This window comes from Chinchilla lanigera, unplaced genomic scaffold, assembly GCF_000276665.1.
Source record: "Chinchilla lanigera isolate Chin_1 unplaced genomic scaffold, ChiLan1.0 scaffold00051, whole genome shotgun sequence".
In the NCBI taxonomy this organism is placed as follows: Eukaryota; Metazoa; Chordata; class Mammalia; order Rodentia; family Chinchillidae; genus Chinchilla; species Chinchilla lanigera.
This window is the reverse complement of record NW_004955452.1, coordinates 13,541,099-13,565,381: the sequence shown is the minus strand read 5'-3', so window position 1 is coordinate 13,565,381 and position 24,283 is coordinate 13,541,099. Positions and strand designations below refer to the sequence as shown.

The 24,283-nt window shown below is 49.5% G+C and overlaps 1 protein-coding gene across 3 annotated transcripts in view; it reads left to right on the top strand.

Annotated features, from left to right (window-relative positions):
• Positions 1–24,283, top strand: part of Kiaa0319l (KIAA0319-like ortholog) — a 111,300-nt gene that overhangs the window by 84,442 nt on the left and 2,575 nt on the right. For all 3 annotated transcript variants that reach the window (XM_005395143.2, XM_005395144.2, XM_005395145.2), the window contains exons 8-20: positions 854–946; positions 2,714–2,846; positions 6,019–6,247; positions 7,463–7,586; positions 8,361–8,493; positions 10,419–10,567; positions 11,716–11,867; positions 12,611–12,749; positions 14,149–14,308; positions 17,971–18,113; positions 19,049–19,171; positions 19,693–19,783; positions 20,806–20,897. In XM_005395143.2, the coding sequence (XP_005395200.1) occupies positions 854–946; positions 2,714–2,846; positions 6,019–6,247; positions 7,463–7,586; positions 8,361–8,493; positions 10,419–10,567; positions 11,716–11,867; positions 12,611–12,749; positions 14,149–14,308; positions 17,971–18,113; positions 19,049–19,171; positions 19,693–19,783; positions 20,806–20,897 (1,761 nt within the window). The remainder of the gene's footprint in view (positions 1–853; positions 947–2,713; positions 2,847–6,018; positions 6,248–7,462; positions 7,587–8,360; positions 8,494–10,418; positions 10,568–11,715; positions 11,868–12,610; positions 12,750–14,148; positions 14,309–17,970; positions 18,114–19,048; positions 19,172–19,692; positions 19,784–20,805; positions 20,898–24,283) is intronic.

Below are 24,283 nucleotides of genomic sequence, written 5' to 3'. Positions count from 1 at the left end.
CCAGGCAGGCGCTTTGCTGCTGAGCTAAATCCCCAGCCCCTTGTTGTTCTTTTTAAGTGGTAAATCATAGTATAATAGCAAGGTGTCTTGTTTTGTGTTTTCAGAGAAATTTGGAAGAAGTTGGAAAGTGGCACATGTACTGGCTCAGACAATTATTGTTTTCTGTCTTTATTAGTAATAGATTTTCTTTTCATTCCTTGAGCTGCATAGCCAAGATAATCTTCTCATCTTAAAAACATGACCACTGGGGTGGGGCTGTGTCTCAGGGCAGAGCACTTGCTTAGCATGAGTGAAGCCCTGAATTCCATTGGACCAAGAAAATCAACATCAGTGTCACATAATATGGTCATTTCTAAAAGAAAGGCCACTACGGTTGTAGCTCACAGTCATTCAGGTGGACCAGAGCAGTTTGTGACCTTCCCTTCCCTCAGCTGTAGTAACCTCACACACAGTCAACTCGGGGATGGTTGAACAATTACTCGTTATCTTTTCAGCAGATTCTGTGCTGAGAGATGGTTTTCATGCTACGGTTTTTATTGCACAAGGCTTTTTGTTATCCATCCCTAGGCAGGCTGGCTTGGAAGCAGTCACTGGCTGCTATAGAATTTTTCACAAGGACATTAAAAGAATACATGGGATGTGGTCTTAGGAACGGTGAGGATTGGAAGAGGCCTGTACATCCCCAGGTGTCTTATGTTAGAATGGCAGCCTGGTCTTGTAACTTTCCCCTCTGGCAATGCTTCAAATATCAGTTATATAATGAAAAATGATTTGCAGTCTACTCAGATAGAGCCTTCCCCTCCTATAACCTGCAAAGCTTCTCTCCAAATTCTTCCGGGTCATTTTCTTGTAGAACCCCGTAAGAATCAGCCTCCTGTTGCTATCGTGTCACCTCAGTTCCAGGAGATCTCTCTGCCAACTACTTCTACAGTCATTGACGGCAGCCGTGAGTATTGCCTAAGTGTGATGTTACAGAAACATTCACTGTGTATTCTCACAGAAACGCTGGCAGAAGATTTAGGGCCAGTCGTGTCTGCATTCTGCTTAGGCCGCTCTTCTTGACTCTGTTATGGGAAGCCTGGCAATTTGAAGCAACTTGTTAGGAAGTAACCAGCTGGGGCTGTGGATTTAGCTCAGCGGCAAAGCGCCTGCCTGGCAAGCGCAAGGTCGTGAGTTCAGTTCCTGGTACCGGAGAAAAACCAAAAAAAAAAAAAAAGGAAGTAACCAGCCTGACAGGCCCTATTGAAAAATCACGTGTGGTTTGTTTGAAGCAGTATTTCTACTCTAAAATGGTAGGAGGTGGGATTATGCATATATTTAGAATAATGTTAGTTGAAACTGGCTAATTTGCAGATTTTCTTGGATGGAGTGTTTCTCTTGGTTGTAGTAACCAAGTTCCTTGCTATCATGACAAGCTAAACAACTGAGAGGCCTGGCCTAGAAGCTTACACTCAGGCCTCACCGCCTAACAAGATTGTTGTCAGGCACCTGCTGGAGGAACTCAGCAGTGTGCTGGCTGGCACTCCGCACGCTGCCTGGCCTTGCTAACATTCCGCTCTTCAGAGCTGTGTCACCCTAGGAGTGGTGGGAGAGGGTTTCTGAGTCTTTGTTCTCAATCCTGGCTCTGTGTGTGCAGGAGGTTTCAGGCCTGTCCTCTCACCAGTGTTTGTTTTGTTTTGTTTGTTTTGTTTTGTTCTTGAGATCCATTAAGGCCCCATTATTCTGACTGTTTTGGCACTGACACTAGTTTTTCTCAGAGGCAGTCGCCGCTTTGGCAGAAGACTCTCTAGCAAGGTTAAGCATTTCTGTTGAAGGTCCTGGTAAGAGGAGTAGAAGAACAGCAGGCCTTGCTGAAAGGGAGAGCAAGAAGAAGCACTTGTCATAGGAAAGGGAAGGAAGGGTTTACATAGCAATGTATTATCTTATAGTTTTGAATAGGGAGATGTTAAGTAATATATAAAGACATACAGTGAAAAGAATCATACCGTCCTTGACTTTCAGCTGTTTCTTCCAGACACCTAATAGTATTATTATTTTGTATATCCTTCCAGAGATATATTATGCATATACAGAAAACACATATGTAGTATTTGTCCCCTTGTTTACACAGATGACAATATATTACATGCATTTTTGTTTTTTGTTTTTTGTTTTTCTCCAGTACTGGGAATCGAACTCACAACCTTGTGCTTGCCAGGCAGGCACTGTGCCGCTGAGCTAAATCCCCAGCCCCCCATTTTTATGCATTATACTTTTTTCTATTTTGGAGAATTTTTCTGAATCAATACACGAAATGCTTTTTCATTCCTGTAATGATTATAAAGCATTCCATTATATGAATGTATAATTTCATTGTATACTTACTTTTTATTTGATGGGTTTGAAAATGGTACTGCAAGTATAATTTTAATTTGCATTAGTTTTTGTGAAGTTGGGTACATTTTCATGTGTTTAAAAATTATTGATTTTTTTTTTTTATACAGTAGCATTTTAACCAGAGGTTTCATATGGTGGAGTTCTTGGAACACTACACAGTGAAATATTCATAGCCAGGCAGATGTCCCAGTGTTTCTGGGGAGAAATTTTCTATGGAGAGAGTCTTGTAATTTCCTGGCTTCGACTCTCTGGGTAGTTGCTTTGGTTTGCAAAATCAATTGGATAAGTGCTGGGACCGACCATTCTGCTGTTGTAACTGATGTTCTTTGTGGCCCAGAAAGCACTGACGATGATAAAATCGTCCAGTACCACTGGGAGGAGCTTAAGGGACCGCTGAGAGAAGAGAAGATTTCTGAAGATACAGCCATATTGAAACTAAGCAAGCTCGTCCCTGGGAACTACACCTTCAGGTAAATTAGCATTCAGCTTCCAGTTGACCATAGCATGCCCCCCGCATGGGCTTTTACATGCTTGAAGGAGAGACTCTGACAAATATCAGTTCATGTGGTGTTGCTTCATAATGCAACCTTTGTTCAGTGGTTCCCCAAGTCACATGTTTCTTGCAATCACAGCAGTGGTAGCTTTTTAGGACCCAGTCGTTGCTTAGAAGATCAAGACCTACCACAGTTAGTACTTCTCAGTCTTACCCGAGAGATCTCCAAACATCTTCTAGGATCTCTGCATTGAGGGAAAGGGCCCATCTTTGCATTTTCTCAGGCAGAATCTAGAAGGAACTTCCTCTCATCTTGTCTCTTTCCTTTGGGAAACGCTTCTTTCCCTTAGCATGCTTCAGAAACCTGTACTTTGGAGCAGTAGTTTAGTTGAATCTGATTGGTTGGGTCTTCCTTCAGTAGGCGTTTTTGGAGAACTTGATTAAAGAAAGTCCTCTGGGGAACTAGTATTGACATTTTAGAATGGGGTTTATAAGGCTTTAAGGCTAACTCTAGTGTATCCTCCCTAGATTTGCATAATTCCTCTTACTTTACAAAGCTCTTATCCACGAGTCTAGGTAGACAATACTGTCCCCATTGTATAGCTGAGAAAAATGAAGCTGCTTGTATTTAGTGACTTCTCTGAGATTCCACAGAAGTTAAAGCAGATTTCCTCCCCGCAAGTCTACTTTACTTGTTGACTTGATGCACATAGATTATGTTTATGCTTCCTTGAATGCCCTTCTCAATCTGTTGAAGTTCTGCCATCCTTAAAGACTTGTTCAATTTTCCATGAACCCCTACGAGATTCCTCCAGAGAGGAGAGACCGTGACTTTCCTCTTTCCCTGCTGGGCTCCAGGCCTCACTGATGCCTCCTAGAGTGTGACGCTTATTCCTGGCTGTCTGTCTTCCTCTGGGTCTGAGATATATCAAGCTGTACATGCCACTGGGGACACAGAGGCAAGTGCTTTAGCACAAACCTTACCATGTACATCAGTGTGCAAGTTCCGACTTAGCAGCACTCTCACCAACTCAAGGCTTCGTGTGAATGGAAATAACTTCCCATCCAATAAGATCAGAGCCTCGGCTTAAAATGAAAACTTGAGTTGATTTTTTTTTCCTTAGATGTCTAATACAGAAAATTTTCTACTTACAGAATTTAGCCCAGTCTGGGTTGATCCTTTTTTTAAAAACTCGTGAGACTAATGGCTGGTATTTCTTGGATATTTACTATATGCTAAGTACCGTTCTGAGCTCTTTGCCTGTGGCATCTCATATAATCCTGCTATGGTTACTCTTATGTTATAGGTTAGGAAATTTTGGCTCTGTGAGGTTAAATAATTTGCCACATAATCAGAGTCTGAGCTTTTAAACATAATGAGTTGGGCATGGTGGCTCATGCCTGTAATCCCAGCGCTCCGGAGGCAGGAGGATCATTGGCAGCTTGGGCTACGTAGTGAGTTCAAGGCCAGCCTGAACTACGTAGTAAGACCCTGTCTCAAAACAAGCAAATAGTGCTCGCTTCAGCAGCTCGTATACTAAAGTGAGCAAGCAAACAAAAACAAAACCCAACAGAAACCCCCCACAGTGTAAGCCTACAATTTGTTGAGTGGATAGAATACTGTACTGGATCAGTTCTTTTTTCCTAGTCCTCCTCTTTAAAAATCTTTAGTCTGTGACGTGATTGGATTGGATTGAATTTGCTACAAGGTCTAACCTGGTTGTAGCTCACATACCTCTCCTTTCCCCTGCTTTGTATGGCAGTCGCCTCTTTCCCCAGCCCTGTAGTCAGCTGCTGTTTGGCTTAGGGTCCCTGAAGGCGAGCCAGGGACTCTTAGGGATGAAAGAGCAATGGCCAGCTGTCATTTTTCCATCTATTAACTCACTCCTGTATTTACTCGTGAGACAGTTGGGGCATGTTAACCACGACAACACCACCACACCTGGGGAAACAATAGGAACGTGGGAAAGAGGCCGAACACCTGTGATTTTCCTTGCCCAGTACTTGCAGATTTGTGCACGTATGTGTGCGTCCCAGGGTTTTGTGCTTTTTCTCCAAAGGCAGTAATAATAAATAGCCCCTTCAGGACACAGGTGAAAGGGGCGATGGTGGGGTACACAAAACCCCACAGATGTCTGGCTCTGTCTGCGGCTGGTGGTGAAATTTAAACAAACTGCATGTCTTTTCTGTGCCTTTCCTGTCAGCAAAATGGAATCATCCCAAACCTCCTTGCTTGCTTATGCTCACATTCTGAGGTGGCATGAGGAGCGTTAGGCTGTTCAGCTGGAAGGCATCGTTTAGGTAAAAGCCTGCTCTTAGAAAAGAACATTTTTTCTCTTGCAAATCCTGTTTCTCACTGGCACAAACTGTGGGCCTGTTGCGTAGGAGAATTCATTTCTATCTCAAGCTCCTGCCTCACCGGAGCCAGCCCTCCTGGTCCATCCCAGCGGCTGTGTGCCCAGGATACCCACCCCTGTGATATGCAGACTGCTGAAACAGCGCCGTGGGGGCCACCTGCTGCAGACAGAGCATTCAGTGTAGTGCTGCACCTTGGAACTCCATGGAGCCAGGGGCCAGGGATTATCTCTTGTTGAGATTGGATTTGCATCTTGGCTCACGGTGTCATGCTGGGCAGATGACTTAGAGAGCCGCCAGCAAAGTGACCGATGTGGATACTCTGTGGTTGTTGTGAAAGGTCTGTCACTCAGTGCTTGTAAGGTCTCAACATACAGGTGCACATGGCTGCAGAGCAAGCTGGTGCTGGGGATATATTGCTTGCATTCAGATCCTAAGTCCATACTGTCAAGCTGTGTAACCTTGGGCGAGTTACTACTCTACCTCCTTGCCTCAATTTCCTCATATTGTAAGGAGTAAGATGAAGATACTACTGTACAGAGCTTTTCTGGGGATTCAGTGAGCTACAAAGTACTTGCACTTGAGCTTAGCCAAAAGGCCAGGAAGCGATGCTACAAAGTACTTGGAACAGTGCCTCACACATAGTAAACCTTTGATGAGTGGTATCTTCTGGTGTTACTCTCTGCTTTTCTAAGTGGAATGGATGAGAGTGGGTAATCCTGTTACGCAGATATTTCTCTAGTCTTGGTATTCAGTCCTCTAGTTTTATTGCTCTGCTCTGTCTGCCCTGATAGCTTGACCGTAGTAGACTCTGATGGAGCTACCAACTCCACCACTGCAAACCTGACTGTGAACAAAGCTGTGGACTACCCCCCTGTGGCCAACGCAGGCCCCAACCAAGTGATCACCCTGCCTCAGAACGCCATCACCCTCTTCGGGAACCAGAGCACTGATGATCACGGCATCTCCAGCTACGAGTGGTCCCTCAGCCCCAACAGCAAGGGAAAAGTGGTGGAGATGCAGGTAGGAGAGGGAGTGTTTCCTGTCTTCTTTTGCTCACTTTGCTGCTGGATTGAGTCACCTACCCAGGGTTTCTGTTTCACTGTAATTACTAACGTCACATTTGTGTATTTAGATTTTTAAAAATCCAAAAACCAACCCAGAAAGTTTTAGGGACCTTGAGTCTTTGATTAATGGGTTAGCAACAATCCCCCTCTCATCACTACTGGGGACCAAGGGACATTCTACTACTGAGCTACAGCCCCACCCCCTCCTCCATTTTTTTCTGTTTTTCTTACTTTGAGACAAGGTCTCATTAAGTTGTCCATACTGGGCTTGAACCTGCAATCCTCTTGCCTCAGCCTTCCGAGTAGCTGGAGTTACCCTTGTGTGCCACCATGCCTGGCTCAAGCAGCAATGTTTATCTTAAACCTTTAGTATTAGAAGAAAAAAATAGAAGAAATGCCTGGATGAGAAATATAGTTGTCCTTGGTGATTACAGAGTCATATTGCTTACAAGCTGCAAGGGTGCTAACCATAGTGAGCTCTGTTAGCAGTTGAAGTAGACTGTCTTCTCTCTGGACATATTTAACAGGAGGCTAGGTCTGTCATGAAGTGGTTCACATGAATAAGTAAACTGGATGGGGACTGTGGTGAACCAGGGAGCTGAAGCCCTGAGTGAAGGGATCCTCTGCTCTTTGGTTCCAGCGGGATATCACCACACGGAAGTGTGGCCCCAGTATTGCCTGTTAGTTCAGCTTTTCAAAAGCTGACAGAAATTGGGAACTTTATGTGAAATTTCCAGATTTTCAGGCACTACCGGCCAAACAGTGTCTGCAGGCTGAATTCAGCCCACAGGCTACCAGTTTTTGCCTAATGTTCTACAGAAAGTTCCTGCATTGGAAATTTGCCCTAAATGATTTATCATGTTCCTTCTGATACCCAAGATTCTCTGTTTCTAGATGTGAGGCATGACTTAGAGCTCACAGTACACCTGGACTCAGTTCATGTACTGTGTGAAGATTTCTCTGCTGCTGCAGAATCTGTACAGATTCCTGTTAGCGAGATGTCTTATGCTGTCTGATTCAACAGTCATTAGTTATGCTGAATGAGGAGGTAATAGCCCAGCACTAACTTAGGTTTAGAAAACTGATAAATGATTTCTACCAGAGTAGGAATCACTGTGGAACCTTGGGATTATGCAAGTCCACTTTCCCACCTCTGCCTTTCTGTGTGTAGGGTGTGCGGACACCAACCCTGCAGCTCTCTGCCATGCAGGAAGGAGACTATACCTACGAACTCACAGTGACTGACACGATAGGACAGCAGGCCACCGCTCAAGTGACTGTTATCGTGCAGCCTGGTAAGTTCCATCCTTGGGGCCCAGGCTGTCTATGGCTTTGTCCCTTTAGCTTTGGGGATGGGAGGGTCTGGGTTCTGAGCAGTACCAGAGTAGAAACAGAAGGCTGCAAGCCCCAGAGCCTCTGAGAACAACTTCTTTTATTTTTTATCTGTTCCCCTGAGCTTTCTCCATAGCTGGAGATCAAGAGCACCTCCAGGCCTCTGCTTGTGCCCTTTCCTTGACCAATGATCAACCTAGGAAATGGAACCTATGCCATCCCAAATCTTACCATATGTTTTAAGGGCCAGCTTAAAATCTACTTTCTCGGGAAAGTCCTTTCTTTTTTGGTCAAGACCTATAGAATTAGATTTCAGATTTAGCATGACGCTGTAACATCCTGTGTTATATTATGTTTCTTTCAGAATTGTTTGATATATAGCGGGATGTGGTGGCACATGCCTCTAATCTCAGCACTGGGGGAAACTGAGACAGGAGGATCACAAGTTCAAGCCCGGCCTAGGCAATTAGTGTCTTAGGGAGACCCTGTCTCAAAACTATAAAAAATTAAAAATTTTTCAATCCCCAGTACCAAGAGGAAACAAAGAATTATTTGGTGTGTTTCAAAATTATTTAGTGTTCATTGTGAGCTCCCCACTAGTATCCACCTCTGCCACACATCCACAGCTCTGTGGGCTCAGAGGCAGAGTTCCTGTGGCTCCGAGAACAGATGCCCATTGTGTCCTCTCCATTTCCACCTGGACAGGCTGCTGCTGACCTCTGTGTCTTTCTCTCTAGAAAACAACAAGCCTCCCCAGGCAGATGCAGGCCCAGATAAAGAGCTGACCCTGCCCGTGGACAGCACAACACTGGACGGCAGCAAGAGCTCAGATGATCAAAGAATTGTCTCGTATCTCTGGGAAAAGACACAGTGAGTACTGTTGACACAGAACCCAGTCTTTGCAAGGCTCTAGGCTGGTGAGGGCGAACCTTTGAAAGCTTTTAATGATACAAATGGCCTGCTGCAGCACACGTGCCATAGGTTAGCCACCACTGCCAAGCCTTAGAAAAGCAAGAGTTTATTTCCTTTTGAGAGTTGACTTGTTCTTACTGGCTTATCCAGGAGGGTGATTGATTAAAGCAATGTTTACAATCACAAGCTTTAATTTAAGAAAATGATATTATAAATAATTTTTGTAAGAGAGAAGGACTGCTTGCCATCAGCTCCACAGTAGTACTGCTTTTGCAGGTACATCCATCTGCTGAAATGCAGAGTTTAATTACACTGGAGAGGTAGGCTCGGAGGTAATGGAGCAGAAAAATACTGTTGCTCAGAATTAACTGGGTAAGGCGCATGGGCGGGGCAAGCAGCTACTAAGAGGAATTGAAATTTCATTTATAAAATGAAAGCATTACTTGTTATTGTTTCCTGGAAGACACAGTTTACCAATTAAGTTAGCTAGAGGCTAAAGGCCATAGCCAGAATAATGCTAATTAACTGAAATTACCTAATCAAACCCTTCCTGGCTCTCACAGCTGCTTTCTGCTCCTGTTGAAAGGATAACAAGTAGAACCCGCATCATACACAGGATCCCTCAGGGAGCACGAGGGTTCCAACAAAGAGTTAAAAGTTTCTCAGTTTCCTATGGAAATTGACTAGGACAGACTGAGGGGCTGGGGATTTAGCTCAGCGGCACAGTGCCTGCCTGGCAAGCGCAAGGTCATGAGTCCGATTCCCGGTACCGGAAAAAAAACAAAACAAAAAAAAAAGAGATGAATAAGACAGACTGGGTTTTGGGGTTTTCAGTTACATAAACACACACACACCTTTTTTTCTTTAACTAGAGCATCAGAGATAGGTGGGAAAGGGGTTAATTTTACTGTAGAAACTGCTTATGATTGCTGAGTTGGATGCTGGAAATTTCTCCCTCTGCTCTTGCTTCTATCTTTTGGAGGACTTGATCTTCCTCAGCCCCTGTGTTTTCCTTGTAACTGTTTATTGAACACTGTGCTGCTAAAAGTCTTTGAGTTCAGTTTTCTTAGTGTTGGCAAAGAGAATGCTTAGCAAAGCTTCCTGGATGCGAATATGTTTCAGGAGAGGAGACCAAAGGCAGAGATAAGCCTAAAAAGCAGAACAAAACAGAGCAGACTCCGGAGGCTGCAGGGGTCTCCAGCTGTCCTTGGCCTGAAGGGAGCGTGGGCGAGCAAGGCGCCCTGGCCACGCACAGCCCTGGGCTGGATGTCTGCATGGGGCCGGCTCCCGCTGTAGGCGGCCTGCTGGGCACCGGGAGGAGGCAGGATGCGGTGTCCTGCTCTGCCCGGGGCTCTGTGCAGGAGCTGGAGGGAGCTTTGCTGGGAGAGCTGCAGAGATGATGGCTTTGTCTTGAGAGTCCCTGCGTAGCCTAGTCCTGCTTCCTTCCCTTGACCTCTCAGGGGGGATGTGGGCAGGTGATTAAAAAATGCGTTTGGCATCTTTGCTAGCAAGAGCTGAACCAACTAGTGAGCCGGAAATGCTTTTCAGAAACATCGCCCTGAAATCACTCTTTTGATCACAGACCTGCTCAGAGAACTTTATTCCTTTTACAAACTGGAACAAGAGTTTGAATGTTCTAGAAGCTCATATAAAGAAAAGACGTAGAAGTGTTTGAAAGCTGGTGAGTGGAATTTTCTGACCAGCAGGTAGCCTATATTTTGGGGCCAAATGGCACTTTGTCCAAAGGGAATATTTTTAAACATGTCCTGTCAAGGTCTGGGGAACAGTTGTTCATGATTTAGCTGAGGTAATAATTGTCACCTCCTGTTGTGCTAGAGACAAGAGAGCAGAGACAGGCACAACTCCACCCTCTCTTTGTCCAGGGGCCCTGACGGGGTGCAGCTGGAGAATGCAAACAGCAGTGTCGCCACTGTGACTGGGCTGCAAGTCGGGACCTACGTGTTCACCTTGACCGTCAAAGATGAGAGGAACCTGCAAAGCCAGAGCTCTGTGAATGTCATTGTCAAAGAAGGTACCTCCATGCTTCGGGTTTGTACAGCAGCCCCTTCGGTCAGAGAGCTGGGGAATACGCCCAGTTCTGTTTGGTTGCAGAGGTTGATTAGAGACCAGAGGTGAGGGGAAGGTGGGGTCAGAGCAGCTGTTACTTGCTTTTGTAAAACAACCTCTAATTAAGAGTGACTGTGAGGGGAATTTTAACTTCCCTGTCCCTCTCCCTCCTGTGCCTACCGACCTCCTGCTTGCTTCTTTCCTTCTTTCCTGCTTCCCTTCTCCCTCCCGCCTGCCCTCCCTCCCTCCCTTTCTCCCTTTCTTCCTCTCATAATCCTTCCCTCCCTCCCTCCCTCTCCCTCGCTCCTTCCCTCCACCTCAACTGAAAACATTAAAGATTTTTTTCTTTGTCTCTTGATTTTGCCTCTGCTCTGAAGACCAAGGGTTTCTGTGACTCTCCGCTGGCTGCAGTGACACCTGCTGTCAGGCCTGAGAATGACTTTGCTGCACTGCAGCTTCTGGGCTTGTCGTGTGGGTCTGCGGATGAGGCGATCCAAGGCCAGGAGTTGATGGGCCTGGCCTTGGTTTGTGGGCACAGTGAGCAAGGGCCTGGGGAGAGGCCCCGGCTGACAGTAGGAAAAACTGTGAGATCCGCAGGTGATGTCCTGATAGGGCCTCCTGTGCTGAGTAAATACTGCATTTATGCAGCAAATGAATTTATTTACCCAGCAAATAAAGCACAGGATCTGAGAGGCCTTTCCCTGTTTTCTCTTGTAAAGTATAAAGGGAGGAATGGAAGAAATATTTGGAGATAACATTTTAAGGAAGAACTTGTGATGGTAGCTGGGGGAAACCAGCCTCAAGGCTTTAAGCCTCCTGAGGCCTTTGTTTCCAGTCATCCAAAGCAGAGAACTGGCTTCCTCTCCCGTGGGCTGCTGTGAGACAGGGCGCCCACTGCTCTCTGCTGCCCGGCCAGAACGCATCTGAGGGTGGGACTGCAGCCTCAGGGTTACACTTCTGGTAGCTTTAAAGGTGCCCACTTGGTTGCTGGCGCGGACAGGCATGACAGCAGCTCTTGCTTTAAGATGATCTCAGTTTTGCCATGAGCATCAGGAAGCAGCAATCCTTCCTTTCCAAAATGTCACATTGTCTCGTTAATTTTTCTTTGGTTAGAAATAAACAAACCACCTGTAGCCAAGATCACTGGAAATGTGGTGATTATCTTGCCCACGAGCACAGCAGAGCTAGATGGTTCCAAGTCCTCAGATGACAAGGGAATAATCAGCTACCTCTGGACTCGAGATGAAGGGAGCCCAGCAGCAGGGGTGAGCGTGGGAGGGCACGGAGGATGCAGGGGTCTGAGTCTTGGCTGGGGGTGCAGGGATGGGAGGAAACTTACATTTTATTGTCTGTTTTAACCAAGGGAACTGTGAACTGTTTTCTGAAACCCAGGGAGGCTAAGTGTCTTGGTTACTTGTCTCTGTTGCTGACACCCAAAATTAAGGGAGGAAAGGTTTATTTAGCTCACGTGTGTGGAGGTTGCGGTCTGTAACCAGCTGGCCCCAAGGCAGAGCAGCACATGGCCCAGGGGCAACAGTTCAGGGCAGCGACGGAAGACAGCAAAAGCAGCAAGAGCAAAAGTGGGGCGGGAGAATAAGTCTCTTTTCCTCCCTTATATTGTAAGCGGGCTCTCCTGCCCCCCAGGGCAGGTGCAGCTCTCACACCATCTCCATGCCCTCCTCCTGCACAGGATGAGGATGTTTACAAAGTAAGAACCCTGGCTCCCTGCTGAGTCACTTAGTTAAACTTCTAGACTTCTCAAGTTGACACGGTGTATCAACAACACTAAGTGACTTCCTCTGGGTCACTGTGAGCTACTGTGACACAGAATAGGTTTCTGTCCTCTGGCCCTAGCAGCTGTGGGCCACAGAGCTCTTACGGGTCAGAACAGGAGGAGAGTGGGAACGGTGCAGCCCAGACACCACCCAGTTAGGGCAGAAGCCCAGCTGACTCAGAGAACGGTGCAATGTTTCGTTTTGTGACGTGGCCCTGTTTCTCAACCCTACAGGAGGTGTTAAATCACTCTGACCACCACCCTGTCCTCTTCCTTTCCAACCTGGTCGAGGGAACCTACACATTTCACCTGAAAGTGACTGACGCAAAGGGCGAGAGTGATACAGACCGGGCTACAGTGGAGGTGAAACCCGGTGAGTTCACTTAATAGGATTGTGTGGAATCGCCAGGCCAGGCCATCAAGACCTCTATCCCTAGGGCCTCCCTGTAGCACAGACCACTCCTGATGCAAGTCTACCTTTCACAAGAAATCTAGCAACCCCATGCTGAGACTTCCGGCCCAACAGCACCCTCGGACCACACAGGGGGCAGCCCTTTACCCGCTCATCTCAGATGGAGAAACCAAAACTCAGAGAGGGCAGGGCTTGCTCAGTGTCACACAGCAGTTGTGTCAGAGCCAGGCCTTTGGGTCCCCAGCTGAGCACTTCCTCCTCCACTCGTGACTGAGAAGAGAGGGCTCGGGTGCACTGGGAGTCTGAGCCCAGGAATAGCTTGAGTCATGATGTCTCATCAGCACCCAGATGCAGAAAACAATTTATTTTTATAAGTGGAGCCTCAGGCTTTATCTGACAACCTAGGGAAGGTAAAGTAACTGGTGTCCTGTACATTTTTTCAGATTTTCAGAAATAAAATTTCCTTCCTGAGTAGAATGATGTTCTGTTTTGCTTTGAGGGTAATTTGGTGCTAAGGAAGAACTGAGATGCGGGTGGGGAGGAGCTTTATACATCCCTGAGCTGCTGAGGAACGGGTGTCAACTTGAAGCTGACCGTCTCTTACCTGGCCAAGCGAGTGCGTGGCAGCCTTGGGTGGGAAGGGATCCCAGAAGGTCTTCCAGTCCGTGTCCTGCTTCTAGGAAGGACAAGAGCTGACACACCAGAGTCTCTGCTGTGTCTTAAATCAGATTCCAGATAGTCCACAACTTCAGTAAATCATCTGTCATAACAGGCAGAGTGCATCCAACTGTATGGGTTAGGGATTTGACTTTTAGATGGGGATCAATCTGTAGGAGATGTTCAGAGGTAAAGCATGATGGTCTCCCCATTCGAGAGTTGTGAAAAGATAGTACAACTGCGAGGTTGCTCTAAGGAAACCCTCATTTCTTGGCCACCTCGATTCTCATTGTGTTTATTGTATTGAAACCCGCAAGGCCTGATGCATTCAAGTCACTGGTAAGCAGGTTGAGAAGGACATTTCCCCTCCCACCGTCATACACAGCGTGCAGCCCCCCCCTTGCCCTGCAGAGCTCGGCAGTGTCTCCCGGGCAGAGCTTTTACAAGGGCTGCAGTGCACTCTTGTCCCTGTCCCCTCACTAAGCCGCCCTACCCCCGCTCAGTCTTGTCCTGCACGTGTGGCCCTTCTCAGGTCGGACTAAAGCTCCTTAAACCAGTCTTGCCTTATCAGGAATCCACTGTCATCCCCCTTGAAGGAGGTCTCGCTGCTGTCTCTTTCCCCCGTGCCAAAGCAAACGCACCGTGGCAGGTCTGGGCTAACTCTCCCGCTTCTGAAGCCATGACTGATCCACATGCTTTCCAGATCCCAGGAAAAGCAACCTGGTGGAGATCATCTTGGATGTCAGCGTCAGTCAGCTAACTGAGAGGCTGAAGGGGATGTTCATCCGCCAGATTGGGGTCCTCCTGGGGGTGCTGGATTCCGACATCATTGTGCAAAAGATTCAGCCGTACACGGAGCAGAGGTAGCTGGGCAACACATGGGGGGAGAGGACAGAGCAGGGGCCCCCGGGCTTCTCGCCTGAGCTGAGACATAGTGGGGTAGGTGGAGACGGGCGGGCTGTCTGACCAGGGGCCACTGTTGGTGTCCATGTCATTCCCGCTTGCTTCCTAGTACAGGTCACTCCTTTGTATTTGACACTCGGCCAGCTGCCCGAGTCAGAGGCCCGCTGCCTGCATAGGCCGCACTCTGGGCAGGGAGCCAAGCAGACATGTCCCCTGGCAGTGGGGTGCCACAGAGGCAGGGCAGTCCATTCTTCCAGAGCTGGGTAGGAGGTAGCCCAGATTTTCCCCAGGGAAACTCGCACTGACCCGCATAGAACTAGGAGGAAATTCAAGAGAGGAGCAATGTGAGCAGTGGCCCTGCGGTGGTGGGTGCAGGGATTCTTCTGGACAGGGTGGTTGGTCCAGAGCTGAGTAGGCCCCATGATGTGGTCAAAAGCAAGGCCGCTTCGGAAACTGAGAGGGACTAGTGCAAGTAAAGGAGATTAGCTGTGATAGTTTGCACGGGAGGACTCAAGTTAGTTTGCTTTAGTGTATAAAATTTTGCTTCTTTGTTTTTAAAGCAAGGACGGTCCTTGTTTAGGTTTTTATGTGTTCAGGAAAATCAGCGATGTGGAGGTTCAATTAAAATAAGAGAGACTGAAGTGTGGGCGTTCAATCAGGGAGCATCTGGCCCAGTACAGTGGTGGCAAACCCTGAGTTAAGGCAGCAGCAAAAGTAGAGAAGAACATAAAATTTAGAAGCAAAGCGACAACCTTAGAGTCCTTGCGGAGGGGAGGGGAGTGAGGTGTCCTGGGGGAGGCATGTGGTTTGGGGCCCTGAATGGGGCTGGGAGAACCGAACGGTTAACTGAAGCTGTGGGGAAGAGGGAACCCTTGTGACTATGTAGTGGACTCATGGGGAGATATTCCGCAGACAGTGGCAGGTGCAGGCTGGAACCTGGGGTGGAAGGAAGAGGCAGAGGTCAGGAGTCACGGATTAGGCAGGAGTCAAAGCCCTGGGGAGAGATGAGCCACACTGACACGAGGACTGAGGACAGAACTCTGGCGGACACGGGTATCTAAGGAAGAGACAGAAAGAAGAGACACGCAGCAAGAGGAATCAGGGAGAGCAGTTGGAGGCGGGAGGAGGGCCATCTGGAGTGGCTGCTGGCAGCTGAGGTGCTGTTAGGGGCGCTGTTAGTGGCACTGCCAGAGGCTTCGGATGCTGCGGGGCCAGCGCGGTGAGGACGCAGGGCAGGTGTACGGTGTGTGCTCTGCTGAGCATCAGAGCGACAGTGAGAGCAGAGGACAGGTGTCAGAGCCTGAGGATGCCAATGGTACACATCAAGGCTCTGCAGAAGCCGCTACTGAAAGTGCTGTGCGGGATCGGGTGGAAATGCACCTTTTGAAGATAGGAAATAACTTGAGCCTTTTACCAACAGGGAAAAGTGCGGAGGAAAAGCAGGTGGGGGTAATTCGTGGAGGCCGGACTAGGGGCTAAGGGTGCTCTGGACATAGGAAGCGAGGGGCCGCGCGAGGTGCCAAGGCCCTGTGTTACTGGTGGCGAGTGTGGGGCAGGGCCGCCTGCCCCAAGGCGCGGAGTGCGGTGGAGCAGGCAGAACCTGGTGAGGCGGTAAAGGCTGGGAGTTCCATGGACGGATCTGCCTTTGAGTGACTTTGGGGTCAGAGTCCAGGTTAGAGACCGGACGCGAGTACGGAGGTTCCCAACTCTCCCTGCGCCTGTGCGCACACCGATTCCAGAGCCTCATCCCCAGCGACGGTGACTCAGTTGGGGTAGGCCCTGGGCACCTAAAACTTAAAAGCTCCTCGGAGAACCTTGATATGCAGTCGGGGTGGACAGCGTGGTAGGACCCTTCCCTTTGTTTGATTGATTGATCGATTGATCCGTTTTGAGCTGGGCTCAGCAGCTGGGAGTAGCAGCAGGGAAAATGGCTGCTTGCGTTGGCCCGGGTTGGTGGGGCATGGCTGGGGGTTTGCTCAGACTCGCCACACTGCCTGCGGGGCACGAGGAAGAGAAAGGGTTTCTGGCTTGGCCTGGTTTGACTTAGTTGAGGAACAAAGGAGCATGCCCTCGGAGGGAATTCGGGGGCCTGGCCCGGGGGCACCCCCGCCTTCCACGTGAGCCCTGTAAAGCGAACAAGCTACTTCTCGCAGCCTGGTGCTCACCTGTGAACGTTCTAGTATCTATTTTATAGGAATGACATTGAGGATTAATAAGATAATGTTTCTATAAGTCTCTAACACACAGTGCTAAATTAAAGGCTTTCACCCCCAATGTCTTTATTAGTGCATGTCTGCAATACCCAGTAGTCACATCCGTTGGGGGGACCGGCGTATGTGTGTGATATATCTTGATGGGTTTTGGACCCTTACTACCCATTCCCTGCCTTCCCCACTGAGCCTGATGTTCTTTCCCATCTTCAAAAAAACCTGTCTTTTTGTTTCCTACCATCTCTCTTGATTTCACTCTTTTATTTATTTATGTCATCAATTTATTGAGACATGTTGGGCTTGAGGCATGTGGGAAAGACCTGACATCATTATTCTTGGAAATATTTCCAGGTATAGATGGGTCACTATTGGTCTTATGGGGAGAGGAGAATAAGGTATGAGGGTTACTAGTATAGAGATAGAAATTGAAACTATAACCATGGGTTAGGTAAGTGAGAGAAAATAATGGGAAATGGGCCACCCACCTTTTTTAGCAAAGATTTAGTTTTGATTCTGGAACATGTAAGGCCAAATTGTTAACTTACTCTACAGCAAGCATTTGTGCTTCCCAAACCTTTACGTCGTGCCATAGATAGAAAATGGTAGTATTTACATTGCACCTTGGGATAAATCGACAAGGCTACTTGTACTGGAAGCAAGTAGACCTGGGCTGGGGTTCCCGACCCTGTATGCTACATCTGCAAACCACATATGAGCCACTGACTTGGAAAGTTCAATTTGTGAGACAAACATGAAGCCCAGGCAATTGGAGATTAAGTGCAAGGCCTGGAGAGTGGGTTTTGTGCTACCCAGATGTGAGTTCAGGCGTGGTCTGTCTTGGAGAAAACGTCAGACAGAAAACAGAGATTCTGGGCACGGGGTAATACAGTTTCAGGCCAGCCATACCACTGCACTGGGTTTTTCTTTTGCTGTCACCGTAACAGTCATTTTGGCTGTGGTTTGGCCTCTGGATAATCTTGATGCTTTCCAACGATTGACATTTTATAAAGCACTGTAGTTTGTTTTACAAGTAACCCAACAGCAGCCCCATCTTAGCTGTGAGGGGCTGAGCACAGCATGTAGCCATAACCAAGTCTCCACGTTCTGATCCTCGCTTAGCTGGGCACTATAAAAGTATAGGCTTTGGAGTCAATGCGGCAGGGTGGGGATCTGGCTCTGCCATAATTAACTGTGTGACCTTGGGCAAGCACTCAACCCCTCTGAGCCCAGTGTTGTCCTCATAAAAGGAAGATGGTGCTGACAACACCTTGCTCACGGGCCTGCTCTGAGGGAATGTGCATCGTACTCAGCGCAAGGTCTAGCACAGACGGAAGGGACTTAGTAGACGGTGGCGGCGGCGGCTGCTGTTACGGCTCGCTTCAGCTCATCCATGTTGTCGCATGTCTCTGCAGCACCAAGATGGTATTTTATGTTCAAAGCGAGGCTCCCCACCAGATCTTCAAGGGCTACGAGGTGGCAGCAATGCTCAAGAATGAGCTGCAGAAGCAGAAGGCAGACTTTCTGATATTTGGAGCCCTGGAGATCAATACCGTCAGTGAGTAATTGTGGGAAGTTGGGAGCTAGAGCCTGCCCTGGTCCTTAGCTCGCCTGCAGTCCCCACTGTCCTTGGCCTGACCTCCTTCCTCTGGGACCTCAGATGCCCATTTTTCTTCACCGCCACCACCGTGAAGAGCCTCCATGCAGCACAGGGGTCCTCACCTGTGCCTGTGGGTGCCTGAGACAGCACTCAGGGTGGCTGTGAGCTTCAGTGGGGGGAATTCTATCTTCATCTTCATGAACAGGACTGAAAGTCACGATGGCCTTCACTTATGAAAGAAGGTGGTACTCACAGGACCTGTGAGCTCGACGCAGTGGAAAGCACGCATGATTTCTATCGTGTTACTTGACAAAGTATCATTTTTTACTCATCACTACTTCAAAATTACAATAGTTATTAGACCCACTAGTAGATCTTTCTACTTAGTATTTTAATAAAAGTGAACACATACGTTTTTCAAACATTTGTGTTTAAATATTTAAAAACCACATTAAGAGCTAGCTCAGTGTGTACGCTTATAATTCCAGGACTCTGTGAGGCTGAAGATTGCAAGCTCAAATCCAGCCTGGGCAAATTAGTGACTTAGAAGGATGCTGTCTCAAAATTAAGAAGGGCTGGGGATGTAGCTTAGGACGAAGGCCCTGGGTTTGATCCTTGGTAGCACACAATATAACTGCTTCCTGTGTAATCCTATATCTTATTTCCCCAGTTATATTATTCTGAGAAGAGGGGGATGGGACGTAAAAGACCGACAGTCGCTGACACAGAGAACAAGGGGCCCTGACGGCCACCATCTCTCTGGCGGCCTTGCTCTGCCTCCATCTCACGGCAGCACGGTGGCGACCATGGCATCGGCTGCGCGTGGAAGACTCGGACCGGGCACCTTCGTGTCCCCCTGACCCTCTCTTTCTCCCTTCCCCTACCACCTTCAGCATGTCAGCTGAACTGTTCTGACCACGGCCACTGTGACTCATTCACCAAACGCTGTATCTGTGACCCTTTCTGGATGGAGAATTTCATCAAGGTGCAGCTGAGGGATGGCGACAGCAACTGTGGTGAGTCCGTGTGGCTCCGTGCCAGCTGCTGTGGCTAGAACGTGGCCCTGTGCTGCGGGGGTGGCTGTTGGTGTTTCGGAGGCAGATGAGCAGGCAGAGAGAACTCTGTGTATTTTCTGTGTGCAGAGGATTTTTCCTCCTTCTTCCACAGGCTAGAGAAAGCTCTGAGGCAGTTGGGTAAGAACGAGGCTTATTTCAGAGCACTCGCTGCACCCTGCAGCCCAGTCTGGCCCACTGCAAGGCCTCCTGTCCCATACGGGCAGCTGCATGCTTGGCCTAATGGAAGCCGCAGTCCCCTTCGAGCCTGTGCTCCTGAGGGGCTGCGGTGCCTGAGAGCCCTCCCAGAGCAGGGCCTGGGACGCAGCAATCTCAGACGCTTGTGAGCGTCAAGGTCTTGCCTTCCCTGGCAGCCCTGGATGCCGTCTTGTGCACAGTATGAAGCCACCTCCTGCCTGTGCTGAGGCAGCCCTTGCCTGCCTTTCATCCTGTCTCAGCCCTCACCATTTTGATTTTCTTTGCAGAGTGGAGCGTGTTGTATGTTATCATTGCTACCTTTGTCATTGTTGTTGCCTTGGGAATCCTGTCTTGGACTGTAGTCTGCTGTTGTAAGCGGTAAGATGGAGTCTCTGTTGAGATTCATTTGGACTTCTTGTCGTAGACTCTCCTCAGGGAGGTGTGTGGCACCTCCCACATGGAGGGGCAGCACTGGGTCTCCAGGCGTGGTTGGAGTGGTTTGGCACACCCAAAGTCTGGGCAAGAAGGCTTCCCGCCCCCTGAAGTCCTCCGAGGGCAGCAGCGCACCCATCAGTCAGATGTCTGTCGCTGAGAGATTGGGCACCGGCGGTGGGAGAGGGTGTGGGCGGGGTCACATGCAGATGCGCGTCCTGCTATGGCCCCCACTCGGTCTCACACCTGGACCCCGGAGTTTTTATTCTCCTTTTCTTTGTAGTTGGGAACTGCCCATGTAGGTTTTCACACAGTTGTAGAGCCAACTTTGTGATGTATGTGAACTGTTCTAGGGGTTTTTGTTTGAGTCTTCCTGTCTGATATACTGCATGGTCACTTGCATATTTTTCATTATTAATACGTATGACTTCCATGCTTCCGGTGGGGCACGGTGACAGTTTGTAGATGATAGCTTTTTTATACCTCGTGCCGTCTCCTAGATGAGGAAACTCAGGCTCGGGAAAGTTGCATCAGCTCTCTGAGGACGTGGTAAGCGACAGAGCTGGGATGTGATCTGCAGTATTACCTCATATAAAGCTTGGAAAATTAAAAGTATTTTTAAAAGTGTCTACCAGCCTGAGACAGACACCGTTAATGATCTTCTGACACCTCACCTTCCCCACACCTTCAGCAGAGGTGGCGTTTTCTGTCCATTTTCACATCCCCCTTGCTGCTGTGGCGAGGTGAGACCACCCTAAGGTGCTCACAGCTCCCTGTGTCTCACAGGACCGAGGAGGAACATTTTGGAGAAACAACTCACACTTGCCTCCTCCTTCCCTGGCCAAGAAGTGAGGAGACACCTCTGCCCTAGGGCTCCCTTCACCCCAGGAAGCGCCCTGTGTGCACGGGCCCTTGTCCCGAGCTGCACACAAACCCCTCCTGAGCAAGAGTGGGATTGTGTTTTTTAGGCAAAAAGGAAAACCCAAGAGGAAAAGCAGGTACAAGATCCTGGATGCCACCGACCAGGAAAGCCTGGAGCTGAAGCCGACCTCCCGCGCAGGTAGGCCAGGGACTGGCTGGCAGCTAACAGCTACCTGTGCTGCACAAACATTTGTTCCCCTGCCTGGTGAGCACCCATGGCGACTGAGGGTTGGAGCAGTCCTGACGTGCAGGAGCCACATGTCGGCTGGGTGACTGCAGGCTCCCTCCACGGTGCCCTGCCTGCTCTGCCGAGCGCCTGCCTCTTGCACCCCTTGCCTGCTTCTCACTCAGGTTTCCAGGCGGCCCCGCGGGGTCAGGGTCAGGGCCTGGCCCCTTAGGCCTAACCAGTCTGCCCTCCCCAGGCGGAGTTGGGGTCAGAGCTGGGGTCTGCCCACCTGCTTCTCTCAGCCAGCCTCCTCTGCTTCACTCCCCTGCCATCGCTGGGCATCCGGGGCAGCTCGGAGGGCAGCTTCCCCGGCAGCTGCAGCAAGGGGAGGGTTTGGGCCGGGTTGCATGCAGATCCATGTCCTGCTATGGCTCCCACCTTGCGCTAGAAGGGTTTCCCACTGCACAGGGACCGTGGTGCTGGCCTTGGGAAAGCGGGGATAAGCCTCCTCCCTCACTGGGCTCAGGCATTCAGTGGGCTCCCCTTCATCATCACAGGATGATGTCCTGTCACAGGACAGGACCTAAGCCCTCTGCAAGTAAAACTACTTTTGTGTAGAGTGTTAAATCAGCTTGAAGTTGTATATTAAGGGCAGGCTGTGGGATAGAGGGAGTCCTAAGACAGGCTCTGTGCTCAGAGAATCAGCCTGTGGGGAGAAGACGAAGCCGCAGAGTCCGTGTTCTCGGGCAGGCGGCCTGGGCCCCACACCTGTGCAGCTCCATTCTGAGTACTTTGGCCCTGAAAGGAGTCCCAGGGTGGGTGGAAGAAGACCGAGAGCAGACACCGCACAGCCACCTCTGCATGGTGGCCAGGCCTGTCTTACTGTGTTATTCTGACCATGTCTTTTTGCTCCCAGTTTAAAATCTGTGATTTATTATTTTCAACCCAAGAAGCTTTTGGTCAACACAGCCTTTGTGAGCTTACATCAGTTCACTTTTCTGGGATCTTCCGTCTTGCTGATCTCTCTCTTTTCTGAATCTGTTCTGCTGGTTCATGTCTCTGTCCAGAAATTTCTTTCCCACCCCCCGCCAAAGTCACAGTCACGGATGTGCAAATGTGATCGTGTGAAGTGTTAAGAGTAACACTGAAGCTGAGCCTGAAGCTGAGTAGCTGGGGGCCAGGCCAGTGCACGAGCCTGGGCTGCGGGCAAAGGGGCAAAGGTAGCCCAAGGCCCTGCCACTTGGGGGGCAGAGGACACTTGAGGGAGCAGACACAGGTGACAGGCTGAACAGCTGAGCCGGGGGAGTGGGCCGAGACTGCACGAGTGAGCAGGGGCCTTGCTGTGGTTCCTTCTAATGGAGGTGAGGAGCCCCTATTTTGGCGGGGGGCATATTGCTCCCCCTCCCGCCCCGCCCACCACTGAGCTACATCCCCAGGCCTTTTTATTTGAGCTAGGTCAGGGTAAATTGCCCAGGCTGGTCTCAGACTTGTGATCCTCCTGCTTCAGCTTCCCTCAGTGACAAGATTACAGGCCTGAACCATCACATTCAGCTTCCTGCTTTTTTAAGGGGCACGGAGCTGATGAGCCTCTGCCTGACTTTATGAGAGGTGACATCTTGGAAGTGCTAGTGCAGGAAAACTAGCCTGGTGACAACATACAGCCAGTGGAGGGGAGAGGTTAATTAGGGAGGTCAGTAAGGAGAGTTTTGCAGTGACTCACGGAGAAGTAACAGTGACCATTTACTTGGTGTGAGTGGTTCCAGCAAATCAAGGAACAGGCAGGGCTGACCTCCAACCCCAGAAACCGGGAATGCGTGTTGTTAACGGTCAGGGCGTCTGGCGCAGTGACTGAGTGGGAGAAGAGGAATTAGACAGCACTCAGCAGAACAGTCCCAACCCAAAGTCCCAGCCAGAGTGAGCAGCCTTCTCCCTGCTGGTGAGGCTCAGCACCGTAAGTGCTCAGATCCCTGATCAGGGAAGCCCAGGAGCCTAAAATGGGTCAGGTGTGTGTGTCTGGGCACGTGTCCTGCGGTGGACATCCGAGGTCACAGAATGAGAATGAACAATGACTCGGCCGTTCCTCGTTCCTGGGTGCCTAAAGAGCTAGAGCAGAATGGTGAGTGTGGCCGGGGTGGGAGGCTGGGCTAGGGTGGAGAGCAAGTGAGGCCCTAGATATTTAACCATCCTTTTCAACACGGAGCAATGACAGCTGGGGAGAAGCAGGCCAGGGCTACCGCGCGTGGGGCCGTGTTAGCCAGCAGCAGAGATGCAGAGCTGGGCCTGGTGGAGGTCGGGGTCCCAGGAGGGGGAGGGTGTGGGCAGAGAGCCGTGGGGCACTGAGAGGCCTCTGTGAGGCGGAGCGGAGGGAAGTGGGTGCTGGCATCGAGCAGCGCAGAGCTGGAGGAGAGCTTGGGCGGACCCAAGAGCACAGCAGACTCCAGGGAAGAGAGACGCTGGAGGCTGGTAGCGTGCAGCTTGCCGTAGCCACAGGGTGGCACCAGGTGAGGGACAGAGAGCTCTTCTCTCATGGGTGGCACGTGACCGAGGGAGCGGTGAGGTCTGCGGGCATCTAGTGTACGTCTCACCAGCCAGAGGTTCCGTGTAACCACAGGCTGGGAGGGGGACTGGGGCTATGCTGCGTTAGGTGTGGGACTAAAGAGGCTCAGCTTGAGGAAGAGGAGCTGGGGGGAACGTGGTGCAGAGAGGTGAGGTATGTGCAGGGCCTGGGGAGAGCCAGGGCGGGCACACCAGAGCCACCCCGGGGGCTGCAGGGCGCATGGGGATGCTCACCTCAGGAGACAGCAATGCTAGCTGTGGGTCCAGTTTTGTTTGCTCTTCTATTTTTCCAAACTTTCTGTGAAGTATACTAGATTAAATTAGACAAAACTGCTAATATTTTTTTGTCCTACGAAGACGGCAGTTTTGTGGTTCACCCTAGTTGTACAAAATCCTAACTATAATATGATAGGTCTTCACAGAACACACCCATGGGAACAGCCCCCTCCTCCTTTGTGCTTCCGTCTAGTCAGTGTCCCCTCCCCCATTTATTTCTGACATCTTACAGTAATTGACATGGAGTCATTTAGCTCCATTCACTCAACATTACATTGATGAAATTTTGCCTGTTGATCTCTATTAGCAGTGGTTTACATTGCTATTGAATTTCCGTTATGTGAATAAATTTATTTGCCATTCATGCTGTTGACGGGCAATTGAGTTCTTTTCTCTCCAGAGCGCTGTGAACGCTGTTGTTCGTGTCTAGGTGGACATCTGCATGGATTTGTTAGGTATAGACCTAGGAATGGGGGATGTGTTGTTGAGCCACAGGCAACGTGCCTGTTCAACTCCCATTGATAGTA